This window comes from Polyodon spathula, chromosome 12 (genome assembly GCF_017654505.1).
Source record: "Polyodon spathula isolate WHYD16114869_AA chromosome 12, ASM1765450v1, whole genome shotgun sequence".
Taxonomy (NCBI): domain Eukaryota; kingdom Metazoa; phylum Chordata; class Actinopteri; order Acipenseriformes; family Polyodontidae; genus Polyodon; species Polyodon spathula.
The window spans coordinates 40,960,221-40,983,980 of record NC_054545.1 but is presented as its reverse complement, the minus strand read 5'-3'; the positions used below and the strand labels follow the sequence as shown (position 1 = coordinate 40,983,980).

At 44.4% G+C, this 23,760-nt stretch overlaps 1 protein-coding gene across 5 annotated transcripts in view; it reads left to right on the top strand.

Annotated features, from left to right (window-relative positions):
• LOC121323873 (G patch domain-containing protein 8-like) overlaps positions 1 to 23,442 on the top strand; it is a 44,469-nt gene extending 21,027 nt beyond the window's left edge. For 4 of the 5 annotated variants that reach the window (XM_041265176.1, XM_041265177.1, XM_041265179.1 and 1 more), the window contains 5 exons: positions 2,500 to 2,567; positions 3,650 to 3,736; positions 5,423 to 5,566; positions 14,590 to 14,720; positions 18,923 to 23,442. In XM_041265176.1, the coding sequence (XP_041121110.1) occupies positions 2,500 to 2,567; positions 3,650 to 3,736; positions 5,423 to 5,566; positions 14,590 to 14,720; positions 18,923 to 22,565 (4,073 nt within the window). In that variant the 3' untranslated portion in view covers positions 22,566 to 23,442. Of the gene's footprint in view, positions 1 to 741; positions 1,072 to 2,499; positions 2,568 to 3,649; positions 3,737 to 5,422; positions 5,567 to 14,589; positions 14,721 to 18,922 lie in introns of those variants that run through there. The other variant, XM_041265180.1, reaches the window with a different exon arrangement.
• Positions 23,443 to 23,760: the final 318 nt, after the last annotated feature.

Genomic DNA, 23,760 nt, shown 5'->3' with positions numbered 1-23,760 from the left:
TGGACAACCAACCCAATCCACTGGCTTGATAAGAATTATTGGATATGAGGGCTCTGTTACACTGATATAGATATGTATACATTGTGGGATTCTGCTTATATGAGCATAAAATAGGGGTGTTTTAATAGTTTAATCATTCAGACAAAATTCTGTACGTTTGGTTGGCTGACGTTTTAAACGTCAGAAATATTTAGTAGAAATGTAACTGTTGGTGCTCATACAGCAGTAACTATAGGTAAGGCTCCCCCCAACCCCCCTCAGATTTCACGTTTTCTGTTAAATTTACCTTATAATACATAGTCCCCTGTAAAAATTCCCGTCCCCTGTAAACACACTTTTTTTTTATAGTCTTAAAAATGTGCTTTATTACACTACATTTAGGAACCTGGCAGATGGTTTAGTTTGCTTCCAGTAAATGATTGAACACACTGCATAGACTAGACTAGAGCTGCACAATTTGTTTAAAATGTATTTAATGAAAGACGCCAGCTGCATCGAAGATCAGAAATATTTCTACTAAAGAAAGAGTGCTGTGTCCAGTACAAGGGGACATTTCACAGGTCTGTTTACATTTATTTATGCTTTTATTTTGTTTGATAATTCACCAATAGGGAAAATAGAATGTCTTTAAAAGGTGGACACGGGTAAGCATTTACCTGAAAAGAGCTTTGAAACAGACTTTAAAGGTTTAAGTGTAAAAAGTTGTCAGGATGTTAGTGAAAAGAAAAATGACATGTTATTTAAACGGTTGTAGCAACACGTGGGGATATGTAACGCTATATTTTTCTGGACCCTGCTACTTACTCTTTAAAGGAAGTTTTGTAATCGTGGATTCTTAGGGCACACAGAATTTAGGAAAGCAGAGTTTTTGAATGATTATTGGAGAGCTGGTGTTTTTTATGAAACAGACCCTCTCCTATATCACAGATGCCCCAAGTCGCACACTCCCCACAGGTTTGTTTCAGCCAGGTCACACAGTGCCACAGAGGTATGCAATTCCACACCTCACCGAGGAAGGTCAGCTGGCTCGGAGAAACTGCTGTGGAGGTCATCATTTCAAACAATGATACAGTTCAGTACAGCAGCCCTGGAATGAAGCTATTCTAATCATATCATTGGGCTGTAGCCACTAACCCATCCACCTGCCAAAGAACAAAAAAAAAAGCCTGACTCTGGGCTAGAAATTTAATTGTATTAATCACAGATCTAATTCAGTTTAGTTAGAGAGTCAGCCCATCACAAACAAAGTTTTATTGGTCGTGTTTTGACCGTTTAACAAACAGTAAAATGCAAGCCCCCTGCAGAGCCGCAGAATTACTGCCTGCTTTAACTTCAGTTAGAAGACCATTGGGTGAAACCGTAAAAAAATAAATAAATAAAACTCCTCACATTTTCTTATGTAAAAGATTTTTTCTTTTTAACCTTTATCTTAGTTCTAGGTATTAATTCGTAGCCCCTTTCTGGTTTAAACAATAATTGGCTTTTGCACAAGGGCATAAAAACAAAGGGAATCGAAACGCACCGACAAACTTGATCAGTTTTAATTAAACATACCTGGCAGCAGCAGCTATGTGTTGTGCCTTTTGTTTAAGGAGCCCTCCCACCATTCCCCCCCCCCTCCTCATTCAAATCCAGGTAAGTATAAGCTCTGCTCTCCCATCGCGGTGAGTCTGTAGGCCGTGATGTGAAACCGCTGTCGTAGTAAAGTGCTTGTCTCCACTCTTTGCTTTGTTTGGCTGGTTATGAGTGAATCAAACAGTATGTATCAATCTCCAACATAGTCTGATTCTTTATTTATTTTATTTTTTTAAGTGAATTTTTTCTCCACTTGTCCTTTTCACAGCTTGCTAACAAAGCGTTGAAACTAGCTGTCGTACAGGAACATCGCCACCTTGTGTAGTTGAGCCGTAAATAGTAAAGGAAAAAGAAAGTAAAGAATCCTCGTTGTTGTTGTTGTTCTCGTCATCCTCATTGTGTGTTCACCTAGTGTTTATTTTTGCAGCCATAAACGCCGCCATCCGCACTAGTTAATGCATGTTGCTTAAGACTTTAGTCCGGCTCTTTCCAAATTGCTCTCTCCCTGTTAAACTGCCTTTATATTTATTGTCCTCATAAACTAATTCTTAGATTGCAGGTTTCTGAGGATTGGGCCAACCGATACAGTCCTGTGCTGTACTATACACTTGGGGAAATTCTATTATCTGATTGATTGCAGCCTGCTATACATTTTAAAACTCTAATTTTGGGCTTGTTTTCGTGCTACCGCCTTCATACAAAGATTTAATAGCAGAATTAAATAATAAAAAAAAAAAAACACATTTTAATTTGATTGAATAAAAACAAACAGTTGTAAGCTGTGAGAATGGCTTGTGTTTGGTTCACTGTAGCTTTCTGGCCTCTGCATTCCAAGGCAAGATCTCTAACAACCTACTGTGCAAAGTATGCACTGAGCTCACTCTTCCCTGCCCTCACTCCCCTCTCTCTGTTTCCCTTTTACAGGCAGGACGGACCCTGTCCCGATTATCCTCAAGTATGATGTCATGGGAATGGGGAGAATGGAAATGGAGGTAAGGGCTGCACTGCTTCAGCATCGCCTGCAGAGGGCAGTGTTTAGTAGCACAGTTGTGGTGAGTGTAATACTGTAGGATTTTGGAACATTTAAATATGGCTTGAAACCACAGTGCCAAGGGCTTGGAATGAGCAAGAGGTTAATATGTGTTTCAGTACTGTCTAATCACAACTGTTGGTGCCGGAAATTTACCTAATTGGTATAATTCAGTTGTGAATAATAGGGATGAAATGGCAAATGCCATGTGTTTAGTAAAGTATTTGTTTAGTTATTCAAGCTTTGAAATTAAGAATTAAGAATATGAAAATTGGCTTATTGTCTTCTAATAAGGTTTCCAATAGTTTTCTACCTGTAAATATTACAAAATGACCTTGTAGCAATAACATGGAGGTGGCTACAGGGGAAAGCATAGTGTAGTGTGGAGGCAGAGTGGTCCAGTGGTTAAAGTCCAGGGCTTGTGTCAAGCAGGTCTCCAGTTTAAATCCCACTGACTGACTCACTGTGTGACCCTGAGCAAGTCAATTAACCTCCTTGTGCTTCATCCTGCGGATGAGATGTTAAATGAATGTCCTATTATAAGTGACTCTGCGTATAATGCACAGTTCACAGCCTGCCTCTGTAAAGCGCTTTGTGATTGTGGTCCACTATGAAAGGCGCTATATAATATTTTATTATTACAGGTCCACAGCAAGCTAGTAGTATCAGCGCCATGGTATGTCCTAAACTAGGATCTGCGATGAAAATTTCTACTTATCTGCTATCTGGCAGTCGCAGGTTTCTGGTGAAAATTGGCAGTGTCGCAGTTCTGTGAAGTGTTGGTGAAACCCTGTGTTTTATTTGCAAGGTGCTTGCGATTGTGCATTCCCGGTTAACCAAACTTGGAGAAGCTAAAAATGTTTTGTATGAAATCTGAACAGCTTGGTGGTAGTGCTTTCCAGATTAGTAAAGGCTTAGTTACCCACAGTGCTAAATCTCCCTGTGTAATAACCCGAACGCTTCAGAAGGTCCGGGCAGTACAGCAGTTGTGCAGTGAATGCTCTCAGTAAGCGATGCCCTGAGCGTGTGTTCTCACTGTTCCAGCTGGACTATGCAGAGGATGTGACAGAGAGGAGGCGAGCTCTGGAGGTGGAGAAGGAGGATACAGAGGAGCTGAGACAGAAATACAAGGTAGAGCTTTCCTTGCAGCATTGAGCTTTTCAGGTGCTGATTGTAGCTCTATGTAGAGTTTGGAACCACTGGGTCACGTTTCACATACATTTTTTCCTCCCCAACATATTTATTGGGACAAGTACGAAATGGTACCAAGCATATATGTAAAACCAACAATACAGCAGAAAAGCACAGAAAAGAGGATTTGTAATAATAGTCCAGACCTTAGAGCTTGTTGCTTATACCAGTACAGTTGATCAAAACAGAGATTATTCTTTTAATACTTCCAGACCTCACACCACTAGTTCACTAGATGTTTTAATAATTTCATGAGTCTTAAAACCATAAAATGTGAAGTCTGTTTATATAGCTGGATGACACTTTGTTAATCAGATTGTTAATTAACTCATAAGTCAGATTTATTTTGATCACTCGTGTGTGCACTGCCATCATTTGCAGTACAAACCTCAAGCAAATGCACAAATATATCTTTGCAATAAATAACTGCCCTGCTTTGTAAAATTAAATAAACTCCTGCTTATATTTAAGCCTGCGCTTGTGTTCATTTTAACTACAAAAAAAGAGGTTGTCATTCCAGTTGTAAACTGCATTTACTTACCATCGTGCACTGCCTGGCTTGTATTTGACAGTACTATTTTGGTAGTTATTTGTGTTATCTTTTTTTGCGTTGTGTAGTTTATTTGGCAAACAGAAGTATAGCTGGAGAAGCAACAGAGACAGTTAGATTGGGCTAGAAAGGATGTGCTTACTATTCTAATACAGCAACACAGTGCAACTGGTGCTGTCAATTACACAATGCAACCTGTACTGTAAATTACACAGTGCAACCGGTACTGTAATTACACATCCATCCGTTATCGTTAACTGCTTAATCCTTTACAGGGTCGCGGTGAGCCAGAGCCTAACCCGGCAGACACAGGGCGCAAGGCAGGACTACACCCTGGATGGGACACCAGTCCATTGTAGGGCACCACACACACACACAAACACTCACACACAGGGCACTTTAGAATGACTAATGAACCTGAACAGCATGTCTTTGGACTGTGGGAGGAAACCTGAGTACCTGGGGAAAACCCACTCAGACACAGGGAGAACATGCAAACTCCACACAGACAGACCCCTAGGCCAGAATCAAACCCAGGATCCAGCGCTAACCACCGTGCCGCCTGTAAATTGCACAGTGCAACCGGTACTGTGAATTACACAGTGCAACTGGTGCTGTAAATTAGCTTTTATTTTACAAAATGTAGTCATTTCCAGGCCTATCTGTTTTTCTCCCTTTTAAATGATCACACAAATTAGTTGTGTACCCGGAGTATCCCAAACATTACTTTCTTTACCTTTCTTTCTTGCTGTCTTACTTTAGAAAATAATTGTCAGACATCTAAAGGCATTGTAGCTCGTCGATACAGCATTTGTAATTCTAGCACAACACTCTTGACTTTCTCTGTTACTTTGAAGACTGCTGCATAGATCCATACCCATCAGTAAACACTCACAGGGGGCAGGTTTTTAGCATGGGATAGGTTGCAATCGGAATATGAACAAATCGCAAATCTTAACAGGATTGGTTCCCTACTGGTTTCGATTACAAATTGTTCTTCCAAAACATGGTTAGAAATGAACGTGAAGAAGCATTCGCTGTCAGTTAAAATGTGCTTTATCTGTCTGTTTCCAAAGGACTATGCCGAGAAGGAGAAGGCAATCGCCAAAGCTCTGGAAGATCTGAGAGCAAATTTCTACTGCGAGCTGTGTGACAAGCAGTACCAAAAGCACCAGGAGTTCGACAACCACATTAACTCCTATGACCACGCACACAAGCAGGTAGGGAGCTCATAGCACAGGCCTTAACAAACCATGTGTGTCCAGGGCTGGCAGGGCGACAGACGCTAACCCCTCTCAATATACTGGATCAGTGCTTATCCACGACTGTCGCATAGGGATCAGTGCCATTTTTCTTTTGGTCTGCAAAGCAGGCAGCTCTCCTGCCCCTTCCCCAGGATTCAGTCTCTTTCTGCGGCTAAGTTCACGCTATCTTCCTTGCTGCTCGGCTCTTCGAGTCAATTATTATTTATTGTGTACACTGCTGTGCAAAAGTCTTAGACATGTTGCATTTTTCTATTTTTATGAGCATTAACAATTTACTCAAAGCCTCCACTAGTGTTTTCTACTATTATGACAACCTTGACTTGCATAAAGAAGGAAAAACATTGAGTGAAATAGTTTGCATCACTCGATTTTCAAGGTGTGGTATCCGAAGCATAATCAACAAGTACAGAGAAACATCATCTGTAATTGAAAAAGCCAGGACTGGAAGGCCCAAAAAGCTGTCTAACAAGGATGAGCGATACTCAATTGTAGCCGCTCCTCCAATCCGCAGCTGCCACATCATTTCCCTTCCGGGTTAGTGTACCGAAGCTCCGTCTCTTTTCTACATGACCGACTTCCTTTTAACCCTCGGAACGAAGTGTCAGGCCAAGTAGTCTAGAGTACGCTGTTCCCATTACTTAGCGCCCTTACAGGTCAGGAAGGAGATTTACCACCAAGAATCATTCTGTCTGTCTCAGAATGTTACAAGCAAATGTGTTCCAAACTGCACTGAAAGGAACATTTCCTATGTTCTACATTTGTTGAGGTGAAGTGGGGTCAGAGGGAACCTTTTGGGTATCTTGAAGAAATTAGTGAATCAGTCAGGATACAAGACTAGATCTGCCGCTGTTAATCACTAATTGATTGATTGTGTTCACTGTTAAGTAAAACCAGAATCCTCCAAGTTATATTCTACTTTTTTGTGTGTGTGTGTTTTGTGTGACGGGGAGGGTACAAGTACATTTTTAAGAAGGAATCTGAGACGAAGTTTTTTTTTTTTTTTTTCAAAAATGGCACACCCCTGATTTGGTATATCCATGTTTCCTGTAACCCAACCTGTTATGAAACTTGGAAATACTTGAACAAATCAAGATACAACTTATCAATTCCTTTTGGTACTTCCAACATAAGAAGGTATTTGCATTTGGGATACAGGTGACCTATATTAAAGATATACTCCAACTATAGCGTTTTGGTTATCTAGGATAAAAGGGTTTCAGGATAAACTGTTCAAATGAATTGTGTGCATTAGCTGAAGGCCCTGCTTGTTTTCTAGTTGAAATGAAAGCCCCATCATGCTTGTGGTCTTCCAGTGGCCTGTGTGCCTCTCCTGATTACCAGGTATCTATTAACAGTTTCTATTGCAGTAAAGGAGAGGTGTCATAGTGAACAACAGCACACTGATTGAATGCTCTGTGCATATGCAAAGCCAAGGGGGGGGGTTAATAGCTATCAGGTATCGCAGCACAGTGACGGATGTATTTCCTTTAGCTTTTCTTTCGTGACCTTGGTACATATGGTATGTATGTGGAAGGTAATCATTTCACTACACTTATTACAACTGGTCAGCTAACGCATTCTTCTGGAACATTCCACGGCCACTGATGATGTCACTGTATAGCACCTTGTTTAGGATGGAGGAGAATCGATTTTTGGTGGTCTTGTGAGGGGGGATTAATATTTTAATAAATTTTTTGGGGAAGTTACAGCTGGAGGGTGAATTAGACCTGTATGCCATGTGGGGCATTTTCCCTGGTGCTACACACCACGTTTTAAGTAGTTCAATTTCGTTTTTACAGGGGGGCTTATTTTTGTCTGATATGTTTTGGGCTTGATTCTAGCAACTAGACACGGTTTACTGTAGATCCAGCTCCATGGGAGAGATTTGACACTTAGTTATTCAACTGAGGCTTGCGTTAGGCATCCTTCAACACATCCCTATGCTTTTAGTGGTCTCTCTTAGTATGTGAACTACTACTCTGGTCTGTATTAAGGAGGACTATGCATTTCAGCATGCTCCAGCCCATCATAACTCCTTTCACCTAGCCAGCCACTGGACTGTCTGCCGTGCAGTCACCAGCGCACAGCTCTCTTCCACCTGCTGTTTTTTGCTTCAGCCCAGTTTGTCCATCTGTTGCAGCATACCCATCTCCTGGGTGTGATTGTGATATAATTTAGACCACAAAATAAACCATTTTATAACATGTTAACCTTTTATTTTACTAAGGCATTAAATTATGACTGTTTACAACCGGTCAGACGTTTAGTTGCACAACTTGGCAGATTTTTCTCTGGTGAACAGAACAGTAAGCCTTGCACTAATTTGTGTAGAGTTAATCAACTTTACAGTGTATGTTTATGTTTGTACTTGCATTATCAGAATCTCAATAATCACTGTGTTGAAATAAATTCAATTGAAACTGCTCACTACCCATCTACATGTAGTATCAGTAGTTATTGAACAGTACATGCATGTATAGCAATCCAGCCATTGACCCAATGCATTTAAGAATGAGAAAATAAAATAAAAAATGTCACACCTTGCAAGTTTCCCCTTCATTTCACTCTTTCTTTGCATATTGCTTGCATCTTTACATAGTATGCTGTGGTTGCTTGCTTTCACAGTCGTGACTGTTCTGTAAAGGTTATATGCATGCTGCATGGAGGTTAAAGCCAGTTTGTTAACAATGCAATGGAATTGTTACCACGGTCTGACGCTGATTTGCCTCTGCTTATGTATTTACCATGTGAATGGCCTCAATCGGGTGTCCAGCGGTCTTGTAAAGAAGACCTGCTCAAATTTATGAATGGAGTCACGCTGTTAGCTCAGTTACTGATACAGATGGTGTATAAAATGTCTTTCATCTAAACAATATTCCTTTCCACGGGATCTTGAATAAACCCACTGCAGTCGTTATCCATGCAGCTCAGTGTAATACTTGGCATGAGCCATGAGTTAGTGGTGCATAAAGGTACTAGGGAACACAAAAGTTAATGCCCACGTTAGCGCCAGAAAAAATAAATTGCCAGTGAGATGTTAGCAAAGGATCATTGGAATTACCATCATTACACATGGGCAATGGCTTCCTAAAGATTGAAAATACCTCGACTGCAGCTCCACAAGTAGAATTGTCAGCATGGCCTGGATTATAATTCCAAGGATATTTGCTAGAATGGTGAGTCAGTGAGAGCATTGGCAGGAGTCCGGAGCCAACTTCTACTCAATACTCGTCATTATACCTGTACCTCCCCTTTCCTGCTTGTCCTCCCCCTGCCCTCTCCATTCTGGGTAACGGTCTGTGTAGATTGCGTGCGAGAACACTGGAACAGCTTGCCATGTAATGCTTAATTTTATTTTTTCTCTTTTTCCACTCTTATTTTTTTCCTTTATTTTTTTAATTAATTAATAATTTATTTATTTGTTTTTATTTATTTATTTTTTTGCAATGTTAACATTTTCAGCTGATGTATTGCCAGCAAAACCTTCTAAAATGTGGGCGTCCAGATCACCAGAGTGAGTTTCTATCTACTCCTTTCTGTGGCTGTATTATGTTTGTCTGCCTCCCTCCTGTCCACTTCATGTAGTGAATGAGTGTTTTACATTTATTTGTGCTTGTGTGATTTGAATCCCTTGTTCACATTTGATGCCATTGCACCCTTTCAAAGCAATGTCCACTTTGCAGAGGGCTGTGGTACTTGGGCTGTCTCACAAGGATTCAAAGCAGTGTCCACTTTGCAGAGGGCTGTGGTACTTGGGCTGTCTCGCAAGGATTCAAAGCAATGTCCACTTTGCAGAGGGCTGTTTTACTTGGGCTCTCTCACAAGGATGCACAGAACCATTCTGCACTTCACAAAGTGTCACATTTTATTAAGGATATCCAAGGGTGTTTACTGCAGTCTGTAACTCCCTGTTTTTTTAAAGGGATAAAATGCCTGTTAATTTAAAAAAAAAAAAAAATAGATCCATATGGCAAATTAATAATATCCACTCTCCAGGTGTTTGTTTCTCATTTTGAACATTAACATCAGTTAGTGTAAACAGCATTGTGCCAAACTAAACCATTTGTTCTAAAAGAACGATTATTCTTCTTTTTCTAATACAGCTTATGGTTTTTACAGGCCAATTTAACCCTACAAGTGGCATGTAGTTGCATAGTGACCCCCTTCCTAATGTGTGTGTTTTTGATCACCTGCTATATGAACGTTGTTTTGTGCCCCCTGTAGCTTCCCTGGAGTTTCGCATTTGCATCAGCTAATCTTGTCTTCCTGTGTTGCTCCCACTGGCCCGCCTTAGAGTCCCCTTCATCCAACCCCTGCCTTACACTTAGTGACAGGTGTAGTAGAGTCCTGTGGCTTTGTAACATTGTAACCTGCTGCTTGTTGCTGCAAAGCATAATAACCCTGTTTTCTGAAACCACTTAAGCACAGCAAGGCTAGCATGCAGAGAAGTACGGTCACTGGGTTTCACTGGTTTTCAGCAGGTAAGGGCTGTGTGGGAGTGGGAAAGGGAGTTTCTTCAAAAAGCTCTGCTCTGTTGGAAGGTTTAAGAACCCTGGCTTTAAAACATTAAAACATCCAGCCACTTACCAATGTCAGTAAAGACTAGCCAAAGACCACTTGTAATGCCCCTTTGTGAAGACTCAAGATCAGCCTGCAAAGACCACCCCATTGCTGTTGCTTTAAATGTATATTTTCTATGCTGGTAAGAAGGGTGATAAGGAGCAAAAGTCCTATAATTCCTAGGATTTGTACTGTATTACAAAGATCTCACGTTTTTCTTTTCTTTATGTACAGTATCTTTAAACATCTACCATTAAATGTAGTTTCAAGCTAATATGCAGCTTCCCTGTCTTATTTTGTGTGGTGTCTGTTTTCCCCAGCATGCAAAAGCAGTGACTTAATACAATGGAAGAGATTACGCTTGCTGGAGCTTAAAAAGCACCAATGCAATGGTTTGAGATCCAGTTCTAGGTGAGCACAGCTGTATTGCAGTGCCAGGATTAGAACTGAGAAATCTGCTTGTTTTGCCAGTAATCAGAATGGGTGGGAAGTTTAATATTTATTATTTGGTATTACTTCTCAGAAAGCAAGAGCTGAATTGGTCGGTTACCACAGATACCTACTGCAAGTGCACTATGAGACTGTGAACACCGTTCTTCACAGTTCTGAATTATTTACTGTGAAATATCATTCTATAGTATTTGTTCCTGTATAACTGTTAACAGTGCATAAAATGGCAGATATGGGAGCTGGAACATGACAATGGCTTATTCAGCAACTGTGTCAATTATTTTGCTTGATTGCAGTACAGTAGAGGGTGCGGTGGGCAGGCAGTCAGTGCATTTTTGGTGCCGGGGCATATCCCTTCTTTGAGTCCAGTTACAGGGTTTTTTATACCAAGTGTCCATTGACAGTGCTAAGTAACAGTGAAATCTTTAGAAAATGTATCCGAGTATAAGCAAATGTCTGTTTTACATTAGAGGGAGCAGCTTGTGGATTAACTTGTTTAATTACATGTTGTGTGTTTTTTTTTTTTTTTTTTTTTTTTTAATGTTAGTTGGTAGAGGATTTGCTCACAAGGAAGGGCAGTATTGAATACATTTCAATTTGTATACATGGTTTACGTACATTTAACTGTAAGAACAATTCTGTAATTGATAACTCAGAGTTTATCTGGGTTGATTAGTTCTTATTAATATTTAATTGACATGTTACAAAGATCGAGGATTTACTATGAACACACTAAACACAAGGGATGTTTAATAACACTAGTTTTATTAAGTACACAATTATTATACAGAAATCAGAAAAGTCAAGAAATCTCTTAATTTCTACTTACAGAAACACAAGTCAAGGCTCTCATACTGTGCTAAGTAGCTGGCAGCCAAGTGAAATGTGATAAGGCTTGCTCACTCGCACACATGCCCACAGCACTTAGCAACAGTGTGCAAGCTGAGACGTATCTAGTAGCTTGCTAATGCACACACACACAAGCAGACAATCTTTGACTATATCACCTTAAGCTTACTAATGGCATGATTTCAATAAGCAAGTCTACTTTTAAAGTAAATTCTTCATACAACAATATGAGGTAGATTTACTTCTAGTTACTTCATTTTCACTAAAATTTGTTTTACAAGCAAGGTGTGCAAACTAAACGATTAATAGTTCAATTCTATGCAAATGTGTTACAATTAATTTAGTTCCATGAAAGGAACATGCAACTGGAATTATACTCAGTGGTTCCTTGAAGATTAGACTTTTGGTTGGCTGGTTTGGAACTCTATCTTTTAAGTGTGAGGCTTACCTCTCAGCAACAAAGTCTTCAATCCCCAATAGGATCCAGAAACAGCTGCAACAAAGTCTTCAGTCCAAATAGCTCCCGTCCTCTCTGTCCATTTCGCTGAATCTTTAGTTACGCAGGTAGCAGGGCAGTCTCTTTTTGGATACTGTGCTTTAGGTGTACAGCAGACCCAGACTCTTTTTGCTGATAAAAGTCTCTAAGTTTTAAAGCAGTCCTCCAGCCAGGCGGCTCACTGCTCAAGCAGTTGCAAAGGTCTGGTCTTAGACTCGCTTGCACACTAGTGCTCCTGGACTGGCACTATGTTTAGACCTCAGGCTGCACAGACTAATTTGTGAGTTCTAGTTAGAGATCTTTGCTCTTCTTCCCAATGCCTTAATAGCGGGCAGCTTCGGCACCGGTTTGTGAAGGCTTGTCAGTGGGAGAGAACTGTAAACAGGCGCTTTCAGGTTCTTGAATTGCATTCCTGTGTTGCTGCCTTGGTCACGCGCAGTTTGCTTAGGCCCTGCCAGTACCACCAATGCACCGTACTGTACTGTGTTACCACCTGTAGGCATAACTATATTGCTGCAACGATGCCTGGGTTCCATTCTTGCATGACCTGCAGGAAGTGCATCCCTTGAGAGGATAAGCACGATCAATGCGTGTGATGTCTTGGGACTGAGCATGCTCAATAGGCATTCCAGGATCGCTCCTTTTGTGAGGCCGGTGCAGTGCTGACCAGGTGTTCGGTTGAAAGAGCCACTGTGGCCTGAGGAGTCAGAGCCGAAGCGCTCCATTTTTGACCAGTTCTCCGTTCCCTCCAGAAAGATTTCAATATACCCTGTCCACCCGGACTTTCTGCATGAGGTCCAATCAACTTGGGGACACCCCAAGACGGCCCCGGCCATTCCCAGGGCTGCTGATGCGGCAGAAGCTCTAGCTACCCGGTGGCTTACCAGTCGACACTTGTACAGAACCTGCCGTGAATCACAGGCCACCCCAGCGGACATTGGAGGAGCTGCCCCTGGCCACTGACCATCTGCTGCATTTTAATTTACAATGGAAATTAAAATAAAAAGTTGCCATGTCACTGGCATCGGTGCTTTTGTCAAGAGCTGCTGAGAAGCACACTAAAACATTACATTTTTTTAGCTGATCATAGCTATTGTCACACATGTCTACTGCATGTCGCTACGTGGTCATTCTGGAAAGGCAAAACACCCTGCTGGCTTATTAACTGCAATTCTCCCAGCAAATCTTTGAAGTTTGCATGTTTTGTCTCAGTGACGACAGAAGTGGGATTCTTTAGGCATTCAGAGCAGACAAGACAAGTATTTTTCTGTCCTCTCTGGGTTAAACTGCCAGTGCACACGATCAATCTTTCTTTTCCCCCAGTATCTGGCTTGACGGAGACATATTTGTGAATTCACTCACCCAGTATATATTGTCCAAAACAAATCCTTTCTTCTTTCAGATCAGATTTCAGATTTTTGCTAGTAGTTTGTTTTTTTGTGTGTGGGGGGGAATCACAGCCACTAAACACCTTGCACTCAGTTCCCGCTTCTGAGACGTGCACTATGACGCACGCAAGGAACGTCAATATGAACAAGGTGTACGTTTTGGTATATAGAATCAGTGTCGATTTGGGAACAATAAAGGGCATTGTATCCTGTGTTTTGTATTATGAGAGACAACATAGCTGTGTTGAGTAGTTACAGAACAAGTGTAATATATGCTTTCAGGTTGTCTGGTTTTCATACATAATTTTAAAATGATTACAGGCCAGACTAAGGAGGCAGTGGGCTGTATGTTGGGAACCCCTACCCTACAGGAACCAAATCGTTTTGGAGAAGTTCAACATGTTGTTCAAATAGATGAGTCGGTGATTACGAAGAGGAAGTTTATAAAGTGCCTTAGAAGGTCTGCATCTGTGATGTTAGTGTTTGGCGTGGAGTGATCGTGTATGTTGAGAAAGGGACTGCGAAGACTGGACGTAATCATTAGCAAGTGCTGCCTGGGTCCGAGATTTGGACCGATTGCTGGGCCAGGTATAGTCAGCTCGGTGCAATGGGAGCTGTGTCACTGTATTGACGGGTGTGTACCAACGCTGTGGAAGGGTACAGGTCAAAAATGAAGAGATTCTGAGGAAGATGAGCGGAATGCAGAGTGCTTTACTGCCTCATCACATTGATCATTTTTTTGTGGCGTGACGTTTGGGGGTCAAGGAGGGGAAAAAAGAAGCTTTTAAAAAAATCTGATTTGCCACAATATAATCGTACAGCTGTATTTTGTTTTACTATATTTTTGCATGTAAGTTTAGAATTTTATTTTCCTTTATATTAATATAGTAAGGAAAATAAATACCGGGTATACATAACACTGTAGGCACTGTGTGCTTTTTAGTTCAATCTAAACAAGTAAAACCAAGTTCTACATGTTTTAATTTATAATACAATACAAATGAACAGTTGTGTTAAAATCCATCCTGGCCTCACCTGTCAGATTCACTGTACTGCACCATAGTAGTAGCAGGTAGCCTTTTCAACCTCTATTTAGAGATAGACTGTCTATTAGAGGACCTTTACACACATTACCCAGTCCTGGAAATTCAGTGACATGCGCAGGGGAGTTTGTGTAGAGAGAGCTGTGACCGAGATGGAACCCTCACTGACTCTCTCTCTCCCTCTCTGTACAGAGACTGAAGGAACTGAAGCAACGTGAATTTGCCCGAAATGTTTCCTCGAAGTTGCGTCGAGATGAGAAGAAGCAGGAGAAAGCACTGAGGCGACTGCATGAGCTGGCAGAGCAGAGGAAGCAGCAGGATTGGTAAGAAACTGCTGCATCATTGTCTTTCATTTACTGATTTCTCATAGACACTATTAGGGTATTGTGTTAGATAGATAGATAGATTTTAATAAGTTTATGAGAAATCACCAGAATTGGGGATGTAACGATTCATTGTGTATTGATGAATTGTGATGATCTATTTGCAGGATATCATATCATAATGGGGGTTTGAATCATGGTACAAGACCAAAAACACAACATAACTTATTGTGGTTGACCAAATTAGTTCTTGAATGAAGAATAAGTGTGTTCCCTTTCAAATACAAAATACAAACATTACCATATGGGTGCTTACCCCCTAAAGACCCGAAACCTGAGTAAGATATAGTAAAGCTGCTCATAGAGACTGTGACAGTCATGGCCCGCCCCCGAGGGCACAAAAGCACTGCAGTCACAGACCTAAAAATAATTGCTGCTGTTTATTATGCCCCACTGTGGCCTTGTGCTCCGCAGGAGTCCAGCAGCTTGAGTCACTCCTTCCCAGGGATCAAGCAACATAAGTAGGCTGACTTTGTGCTCTCCCCCCAGGTTGCAATAGCTCCGGCTAGAGAGATTTATTTCTCGTTTTGGTTTTGGCTAATATTATGAGACATATTATATTATTTATGTAATTGTTAAATTACTGTATTTTGTTGAAGTGTTTTTCTCATTATGTTTTTTCGGTTTTTACAGAGTCTAGGCGCAGGCCTGTCTACAACATGGTGCTGTGGCACACATGTAGTTAGAGCAGCTGCTGGGCTTACAGCAGCACAGCACAGGAAACTTGCTCAATGCTGTTTTGGTGACAACTTTAGCATCACCATTATGAAGGCTCTTAGTTAATTCTAATAATCAGGTTTCTTTGTCTCGTGAGTACTGACCTGAGTGTTTTTGCCAGTGGCTTGTACAGCTGGGTATTCCTGTATAGTGCTACCTGTGGTAACTACAAATTGGTGAACCCGTACCATACAGTACCAAGGTCACTGACCCACTGTGTTCCCGACGAGGTGCCTACCCGGTGCTAAATTCCCCGAACCGACCCGGTATCGTAACGACCCAGTGCTAGTCACTGACCTGGTACAGAACCATTCCAGTTTCTACCCAGTCCTACGTGGCCTGCTACCGACTGGTGGTCACGGCACCGGTCCGGTACCTAAAAGCAGATTGAGGCAGCACCTGTACATCTGTATATTGTACACTGCATTGATTGAATGATGACTGAGTTTTATCCTGGTGAGACATGCAAGGCCAGTCTACCTGTTGAGGACAATCACGGCATGTGCTCTTCCTGCCTGGGAGCACGCCAAGGAGGCAGTGGTGAACAGCAGCTTCTGTGGGTTTTATGCACATTTCTCTAAGCTCACGCTGGGAGAAACTTCTCACCTGCAGCCCTCACTCCTTTCTTCATCACCGTCTGTTAGAGAGGTAGCTGCGTCCTCACCGCATGGCTCTGTGTTAAGGGAGACCGGATGATACACCCGGGAAGGAAGCCCATGCCCAAGGAAGAAGAGTTGTCGTTGTTCCAAACGATCCGTGGACTTGGAGCAGATGGAAAAGCCCTGGGCTGTTTCCCCACCAAGGAACTCTTCTTGCAGAATTACTGCAGGAACTTTCAGCTCCTCCTGCCCCCTAGGGGGCCCCAGGGGGCTACCATTACCGATTGGCTGCAGGAGGACGTACTGTCCATCGCCGTCTCCTGAAGAGCCGAGCGAAGAAGAACTCACGTTCCCGTCTGAGGAGGTGGAATCTGACAGCACATCCCCTGTAGTTAAGCTCTCCCTGTCAGCAGAGCGTCTACCACTGATAAAAAGGGCCACTGTAATTTTGCAAGTGCCCTGGCCTATAGAAGGTGTAACAAGGCAGTCTGTCTTCTATGATGTGCCTACCATCTCTCTGCCGTGTCCCCCCACAGTGCACCCCAATTTTCTTTTTGAAATCCAGTCTTGCTGGGATTACCCAGCATAATAATAATAATATATTTATTTATATATAGCGCCTTTCATAGTGGACCACCATCACAAATCACTTTACTGTGAACTGTGCATTATATGCAGAGTGACTTACAATAGGACATTTATTTAACATCTCATCCACAGGATGGAGCACAAGGAGGTTAAGTGACTTGCTCAGGTTCGCACAGTGAGTCAGTCAGTGGCAGTGGTGGGATTTGAACCGGTGACCTTCTGGTTACAAACCCTGGACTTTAACCCCTGGACCACACTGCCTCCTTGATAGCTGGGCCTGGCCCACTTTCCAACGGCGGAGGCTTCTATTGCTGGCTTTGTCCTAATTTAGAGCTCCTGCCCCAACAAAGAGTTCCAAGCAAGGCTGGGCAATTATAATAGCATTCTGGTAGCCTACCAGTGCCATTTACTGAAGTCCCTTTCTGAGAACCACAGGCCCTCACCACAGCAGTTGGATGAGCTGTGCCTGGTTAACAAGAACCTGCTCCTTGAGTCTAAAGCTGTGGGCAGGAATCTGGCTGTTCTGGTAGCTGCACATTGGCAGCTTTGGCTTTCCTAGGCACCATGCCAGGCAGGGACAAAGCACCGCTGTTAGACACCCCGATTACACCAGGGCATACGTTTGGATCCACGGTGGATGAGATTCCCAGTACCTCAGAGTGGAGGCTTCACCCCGGGGTGGTGAGACTCATCTGGGAGAGGTTTGGGAGAGCAGAGATAGATCTCTTGGCCTCTCAGGAATCAACCCACTGTCCCCTCTGGTTCTCCATAATAGGAGGCGGGGACCCACTGGCAGTAGATGCCTTGGCACAGCAGTGGCCGAGACAACTGTTATATGCCTTCCCACCGTTCGCCCTGCTCCCACTTGTCTGGAGAAAATCAGGCTAGACTGGGCCAAGGTGCTCCAAGTAGCCCCTTTTTTGGCCCAGGACTCAGGTTTTCTACACTGTGGCTTCTAAGCGGCCAGCCATGGAGACTGACCCAAGCGCCCCTTTTAATCAGAGTGCCAAAGTTTTTTTCACCTCCTAGATGACTGGGGATGTAATAGAGGCACCAGCGCATTTGTAAGCGTGTACCACATACATTTTATGGCACAAATTTGTACAACTAATTGATATGGGAATCAAGGGACCTTCAGGCCTCTTCTTGGTTAGGTTAATGAAAGTTAGTCATTTGCGGTCCTGTGTCGGACCAGGTCCGACTTTACAATTTTCCCTTTCCAGCCTGATGTTGGACCCTCTCCAACTTCATCAAAAAGTCGTAAAGCACAGGTCTCTAGTTGTGTTTTCTCTAGAAAAAGCTGAGAGAACCTTTCAGTGGCCGAGTGAGACTGATAGGAGCTGAATGAAACCCAAAAAAAGGACATATCTCATAGCCCAATGCAAAACAGATATCACTTACATAACAAAGGAGGTAGCTGCTTCTGCATCCAGTGCTTAAAGAATATCACAGACATTTGCAGAGCTTTTTGAGATGTTATAGTAATAAAATAATGACTTGGATCACATTTATTGAGGAGTTTGGTGATATAACGAGTGATCGGGAGATGATTTGTCATTATGTCCTATAAAGTGGTATGTGAAAATACAGCGAACAAAGGGTGGGGCTTAGCTGGAGATGCAGTACTAGTGTCGTTTTGCAATTCAATGCCTTTTAAACTTGTTTTATTCTTTTAAAAAAAAAAAGTGTTTAAAAAAATAAATAAATAAATAAACAGCGCATGTGAAAATAAATTGGACTTGACAAGCACTGACTAAATGGACCGCTAAGGGTTAATGATGTCTTTAGAACCACTCCTCCAAATGTGATAAAACTTGAGAATACATTATTTTGCATACTGTGAAGCTACCACTAGTGTTCTGTAAGTTACCAGAACATTTAAGTGAAACATCGACTCCCTCAAGGTGTTTTAAACATATGCTTCTGAAAAACTAAATAGTTACTTAGATGTTTCTGGTAAAATATATGACTGATGGCCAATCTGAACAGTAACAGCACTAGGAGTTGGACTCAAAGAACCTTCCCTGTTCTATTTAAAAAAATATTTGGACAACGGCATTAGGCTTTTAAATGCAATGGCTACCTGGGATTATCAGCCCATATCTTAATAGGTGGTCCATAATATTCAAAACAATGCCTGTTACTATAACCCAACCCACTCAGTGTAGTCTGATTTGTCTGTTGCTGTAACCCAGCCCACTCAATACAGTTTGATATGTCTGTCTGTCTGTATTGCAGCGCCCCAGGGAGTGGTCCCATGTTCAAAGCCACCACAGTGGCAGTGGATGAGGAGAGCAGTGAAGATGGGAGCCCAGTCTTGGCTGGAGCCGGTGAGGGGGTGCCTGCAGAGGAAAAGGGAATCCCCAGCTATGGTCAGATTGTTAGTGTGGCTTCACCCAAGCAGGCAGCCACAACTACCATTCTCCCTATCAAAAACAACTCTTCAACACCCCAGCCCAAAGTGGGATTCTCCTTCTCCTTTGCCAAGAAGGTTCCAGTGAAGCTGGAGACCACAGCATCAGTTTTCAAGGAGCTGGGAGAGGAGGTTTTGGCAGATGAGTCTCAAAAGGAGGAAGAGGAGAAAGGTGGATGCGACCCTTTAGTACCCCCTAAATTCCCTGGCGGAGACAGCCCTCTGAGCACCCAGGCTAAGGCAGCCAGTGGGGGGGAGGAGGAACGACAAGACTCTGAGGGGGGAGCGCTGGCTTCCACACTCTCCAAACTGAAGATGATGATGAAAAGAGAGGAGGGCGCTTCTCATCAAGAACCCCAGTATTACCATTACATCCCACCAGCGCACTGCAGGGTCAAGCCCAACTTTCAGTTCCTGCTGTTCATGAGGGCTTCCGATCAGAGCAGCTGTGGAGGGGAGAGCAGCAAACAGGGGGAAGGCAGACCAGGGGATATCAAACCCAAGGAGATTCGGCAAAGAGATAGCAAGCGAACTGATTGCAAGCATAAAGAGGAACACAATTCTCACAATCGGCAGATAGCAGCTACTGCAGAGCCAGTGTCCAACATGGTCAAAGTAACTGAGAAAGTGGGCTCCCCAAAAGTCACTTCTTCTGAAAAGCAACCAGTGGAATACAACAAGACTGTTGCAAACGATAGCCCCCGTCAGCCCTCTGGCCCTTTCTTTCCAGTCCTGAGTAAAGATGAGAGTACCACCCTGCAGTGGCCATCAGAGCTGCTGGAGTTCACTCGGGCTCAGCCTTCCCTCTCCTACAGCTGCAACCCTCTCTACTTTGATTTTAAACTCTCACGAAAAAAAAATGCCCAGGGAAAGTTAGCCGTAGAAGAGTCTGTCCCAGTTCATGCTAGAGAGCAGCAAGCTGCGAGCCAAAAAGCCAGACTGGAGACTGAGAAGCCAACGGGGAATACTGGAGAGGGCACAGGGAACAAACCGGAGCAAACAGCTGCGGCAAGTGGAGACAGAGAGACAGAGCCAGCATTAACAAGCCCAGCCCCAAAGAAAGACAAAACGCTGAAGTCACACAAGCAGAAAAAGAAAAAGAAACACAAAAAGTCATCCAAGCGGTCAAAGCGGAAGGAGAGGGGCAGCGGGGTAGGGAAGAGCAAAGAGGCTCCCGATGAGAAATGCAAGAGGAGGAAGAAGCACAAACGGAAGAAATGCAAAAGTAGGGTATCTGAGGAGAGGGAGAGCCAAGGGTTTCAGGCTACAGAGGTGTCAGGAGGAGGCAAGAGAAATCACCAAAGGACAGCAACCGAGGAGAGCAGTAGAGGCAGCCAGGCCAAGAGCTCCGAGACAACCAGCTCTTCAGAAGAGCACAATGATGCCAAGCGACACAAATCGGACCCAGTCGCTGTGGCCTCTTCCTCCTCTTCCCTGTGGAAACGATCTTCCAGTCGGGGTAGAAGCCAGAGTCAGCATGGGATCAGCGAGGAAGACGAGAGTGAGGACGGTGACTCCTCCCGCAGGAAATCGTCAAGCTCGCGGACACCGCGGCAGCACCAGCACTACAGTGAGGAGGACTCTGAATGCTCTCTGAGCAGGTCCTCCCGGAGAGGGGGGCGTTGCCACAGCCAGCAAGCCTCGTCACACAGTCGCTCCGACTCCAGCAGCTCGGGCCGCTCCTCGAAGCGCAGCAGTCGCTACAGCGGACGCAGTGGCCGCAGCTCCTCGGACAGTTACAGTGACTACAGTGAGCGTTCGCGGCAGCGGAGCCATTCCAAACACTCTCCTACCTCTGACTCTGACTGCTCCCGACACAGTCGTTCTCACAGGCGCCAGCACTCCTCATCAGAGTCCAGTCGTTCACGCAGCAATAGCAGGGGCCGGGATAGCCATTGGAGGCGCAGCCACCATCGCAGCTCCTGCAGCAGCAGCCGCAGCCCCAGCTGGAAACGAAGCCAAAGCAGCTACAGCTGCAGTTCAGGCAGCCGGTCCCGCCGGTCATCCAGCTCCACCAAGGGGTCCTCCAGGGGGGGGAACCGGCATCGCGAGTCATCTTCTGAGCTACGGCGTCGCAGGGACTTCAACCGCTCCAAAATATACCGTTCCCAGTCCCCACACTGCTCCTCCCGCACCCCAGCAAGGAGGGAGGAGACCAGGACTAGCAGCAGCAGCAGCAGCACCACCACCACCTCCCTTCAGAGGAACACGGCAGCTAGAGGAGGAGCAGCTTTGACCAACCCTGAACCAAAAACTGTAGTAGAGAGGAACTCGCTGACCCCCAGGCAGCTGCTAGAGAAAGTGCAGTCCCACAAGGGACCAGAAGATGGTCCTACGGCATCTGGGAATGCAGGGATCAAACTCATGGATCCTCCACAGGGGTACTTTGGCCCAAAGCTCCCTCCATTACACTCGAACAAGGCTGTTTTTCCTTTGTTTGGGAAGCTGCCTGTGGTCAAAAACCCTCTGATGTGCCGATCAGACAGACTGGCATCCGAGTGGGCAGAAGAGATGGAAATTCCTGAGGCAGATGCGGCTGCTAGGGAGGTGGTATTTGTGGAGCCCATTCGAGAGTTCCCCCCCCGTCCTCCTCCTCTGCCGCCCCCTCCACAGCTTGGGGAGAATGGACAAGCCCCCCAGAAGGGGATGCCCACCAAAGCCTCTTCCTGCCTGTTTGAACCAGAGCCTGGCCACCTATTCCAGCCCTATCCCTCTGAGCCCTGCCAGGACCGTGCCAAAACACTGACTCCTCTGGAGCCCTTCCCTCCCGAGCTGCAACCTTTTCCAGGGTACACTCCCCAACCCCTGGAGAAAGAGGAGCCGGAAGTAGAAGAGGACTCCTCTTTGGCACCCCTGGAGAGCCAGCCTATCACCTTCACCCCAGAGGAGATGGAAAAGTACAGCAAGCTTCAGATGGCAGCGCAGCAGCACATCCAGCAGCAGCTCATTGCCAAGCAAGTCAAGAGCTTCCCAGCGGCTGCCAACCTAGCACCTGCCCCAGCTCTACAGCCCATCCACATCCAGCAGCCTGCAGCAGCCACAGCTACAGCTACCTCCATCACCACTGTGCAGCATGCCATCCTGCAGCACCATGCCGCCGCTGCAGCTGCCATCGGCCTCCACCCGCACCCGCACCCCCACCACCATCACCCCCAGCAGCTGGCCCAGGTACACCACATCCCCCAGCACCACCTAACCCCCTTCTCCCTCTCCCCGCTTGGCCACTCTCTTATCCCAGCCCACCATGCAGCCTTTCTGTCCAGCCATCCCATTCACATCATCCCAGCCTCAGCTATCCACCACACCCAGCTGGCACTGCACCATGTCCCCCACACTGCCCTCTACCCTACCCTGTTTGCCCCCCGACCCGCAGCTGCTGCTGCCGCTGCTGCCATGCACCTTCACCCCCTCTTGCACCCCGTCTTCTCGGGGCAGGACCTGCAGCACCTCCCCAATCATAGCTCCTGAGAGACGGCAACTCTCTCACGGCAAGAGCCCCCCCAGGCTCAGCTCAAGCAGAATTAGCTTTAAGCCCACGTCAATTGAGTCCCATTCAATCAGAACTCCCTCCCTGTCACTGTAGAGAACACCCAACTCTTACCAGTAAGAAGAGAGCACAGCTCATCAATCAAACCAGGGTTCTTTTATGTCTAAATATATTTTCTGAGTGCAGGAGTTCAAAGCATGATCGTGCATGACAGCTTGTGTTCACCATAGGTGGCATCTTAGAAGCTGTGAGGAGTGCTCAGATTGATTGCACTTATTAAACTTTTGAAACAATCACGTAACCCACGAGAGGAAGCACAAGGCACCCCCCTAAGCAGTTAGGAGGGGCTAAACAATTAGGCTCCTCCTAATTGTTTGGGGGGGGGGGGCATCCATATAAACTGAACCAATAGGGTCCTTGAGCTCCTGAACTTGTGGGATTCTGGGCAGGGCCTAGAAAAGGGTTCTGAAAGGTGAGAGTTAAGGAAGGGCTGTGCTGGGGTGAAGTGATCGCACAGCCAGGAAACATGTTTACAGAGACTCAAAGTTTTTTGGGGTTTTTTTCACATCCATATGAAGGGACTGCAGACTTGCTATGTGTGTCGGTAAGGACAGGCAATCTTTTCTTTGTAAAACCCAGATCCTTCAATCCTCCGCATGTGTGCCCTGCTGAAACTGCGCCCACAGGTGACCTCATTCATCCCTCTGCCTTGAGGTCGGGAATATTGTGTTAATGCATTAACCATTTTGATTACTTTTCACCTGCATTGTCTATTGCAAAAAAAGATTTGGGAGTTTTTAAAAGAGCTTGTACATGATTGAGGAATCTCTGAGAATAAATGAAGTGTATAAATTGTAATCCTCTGTGTGTGTGGTGTTTTCCCTTTTTTCAAATTGACTGAGCTTTAAAATATGAAATGTAAGTACCAGGTTTCCTTGCATTTCAGTAGAGTAACAAAGGGGTGTTCAAAAGAATTACAAGCTAAAAGCGTGGTTATGAGCTAAACAGTGAGTGTTGGAATTTTGACAATGGACTACCATGCTTTGTGTGTTTTGAGTGGAGGCAGTTATTCATGTGAGTATCTTTGTACATCTACATGTTGATTCATAAATAATAAAAACATGATTACAGAGCTGCATGTTCAAATTGAGCCCCTCCATTCTCCTGTCTTGGTGC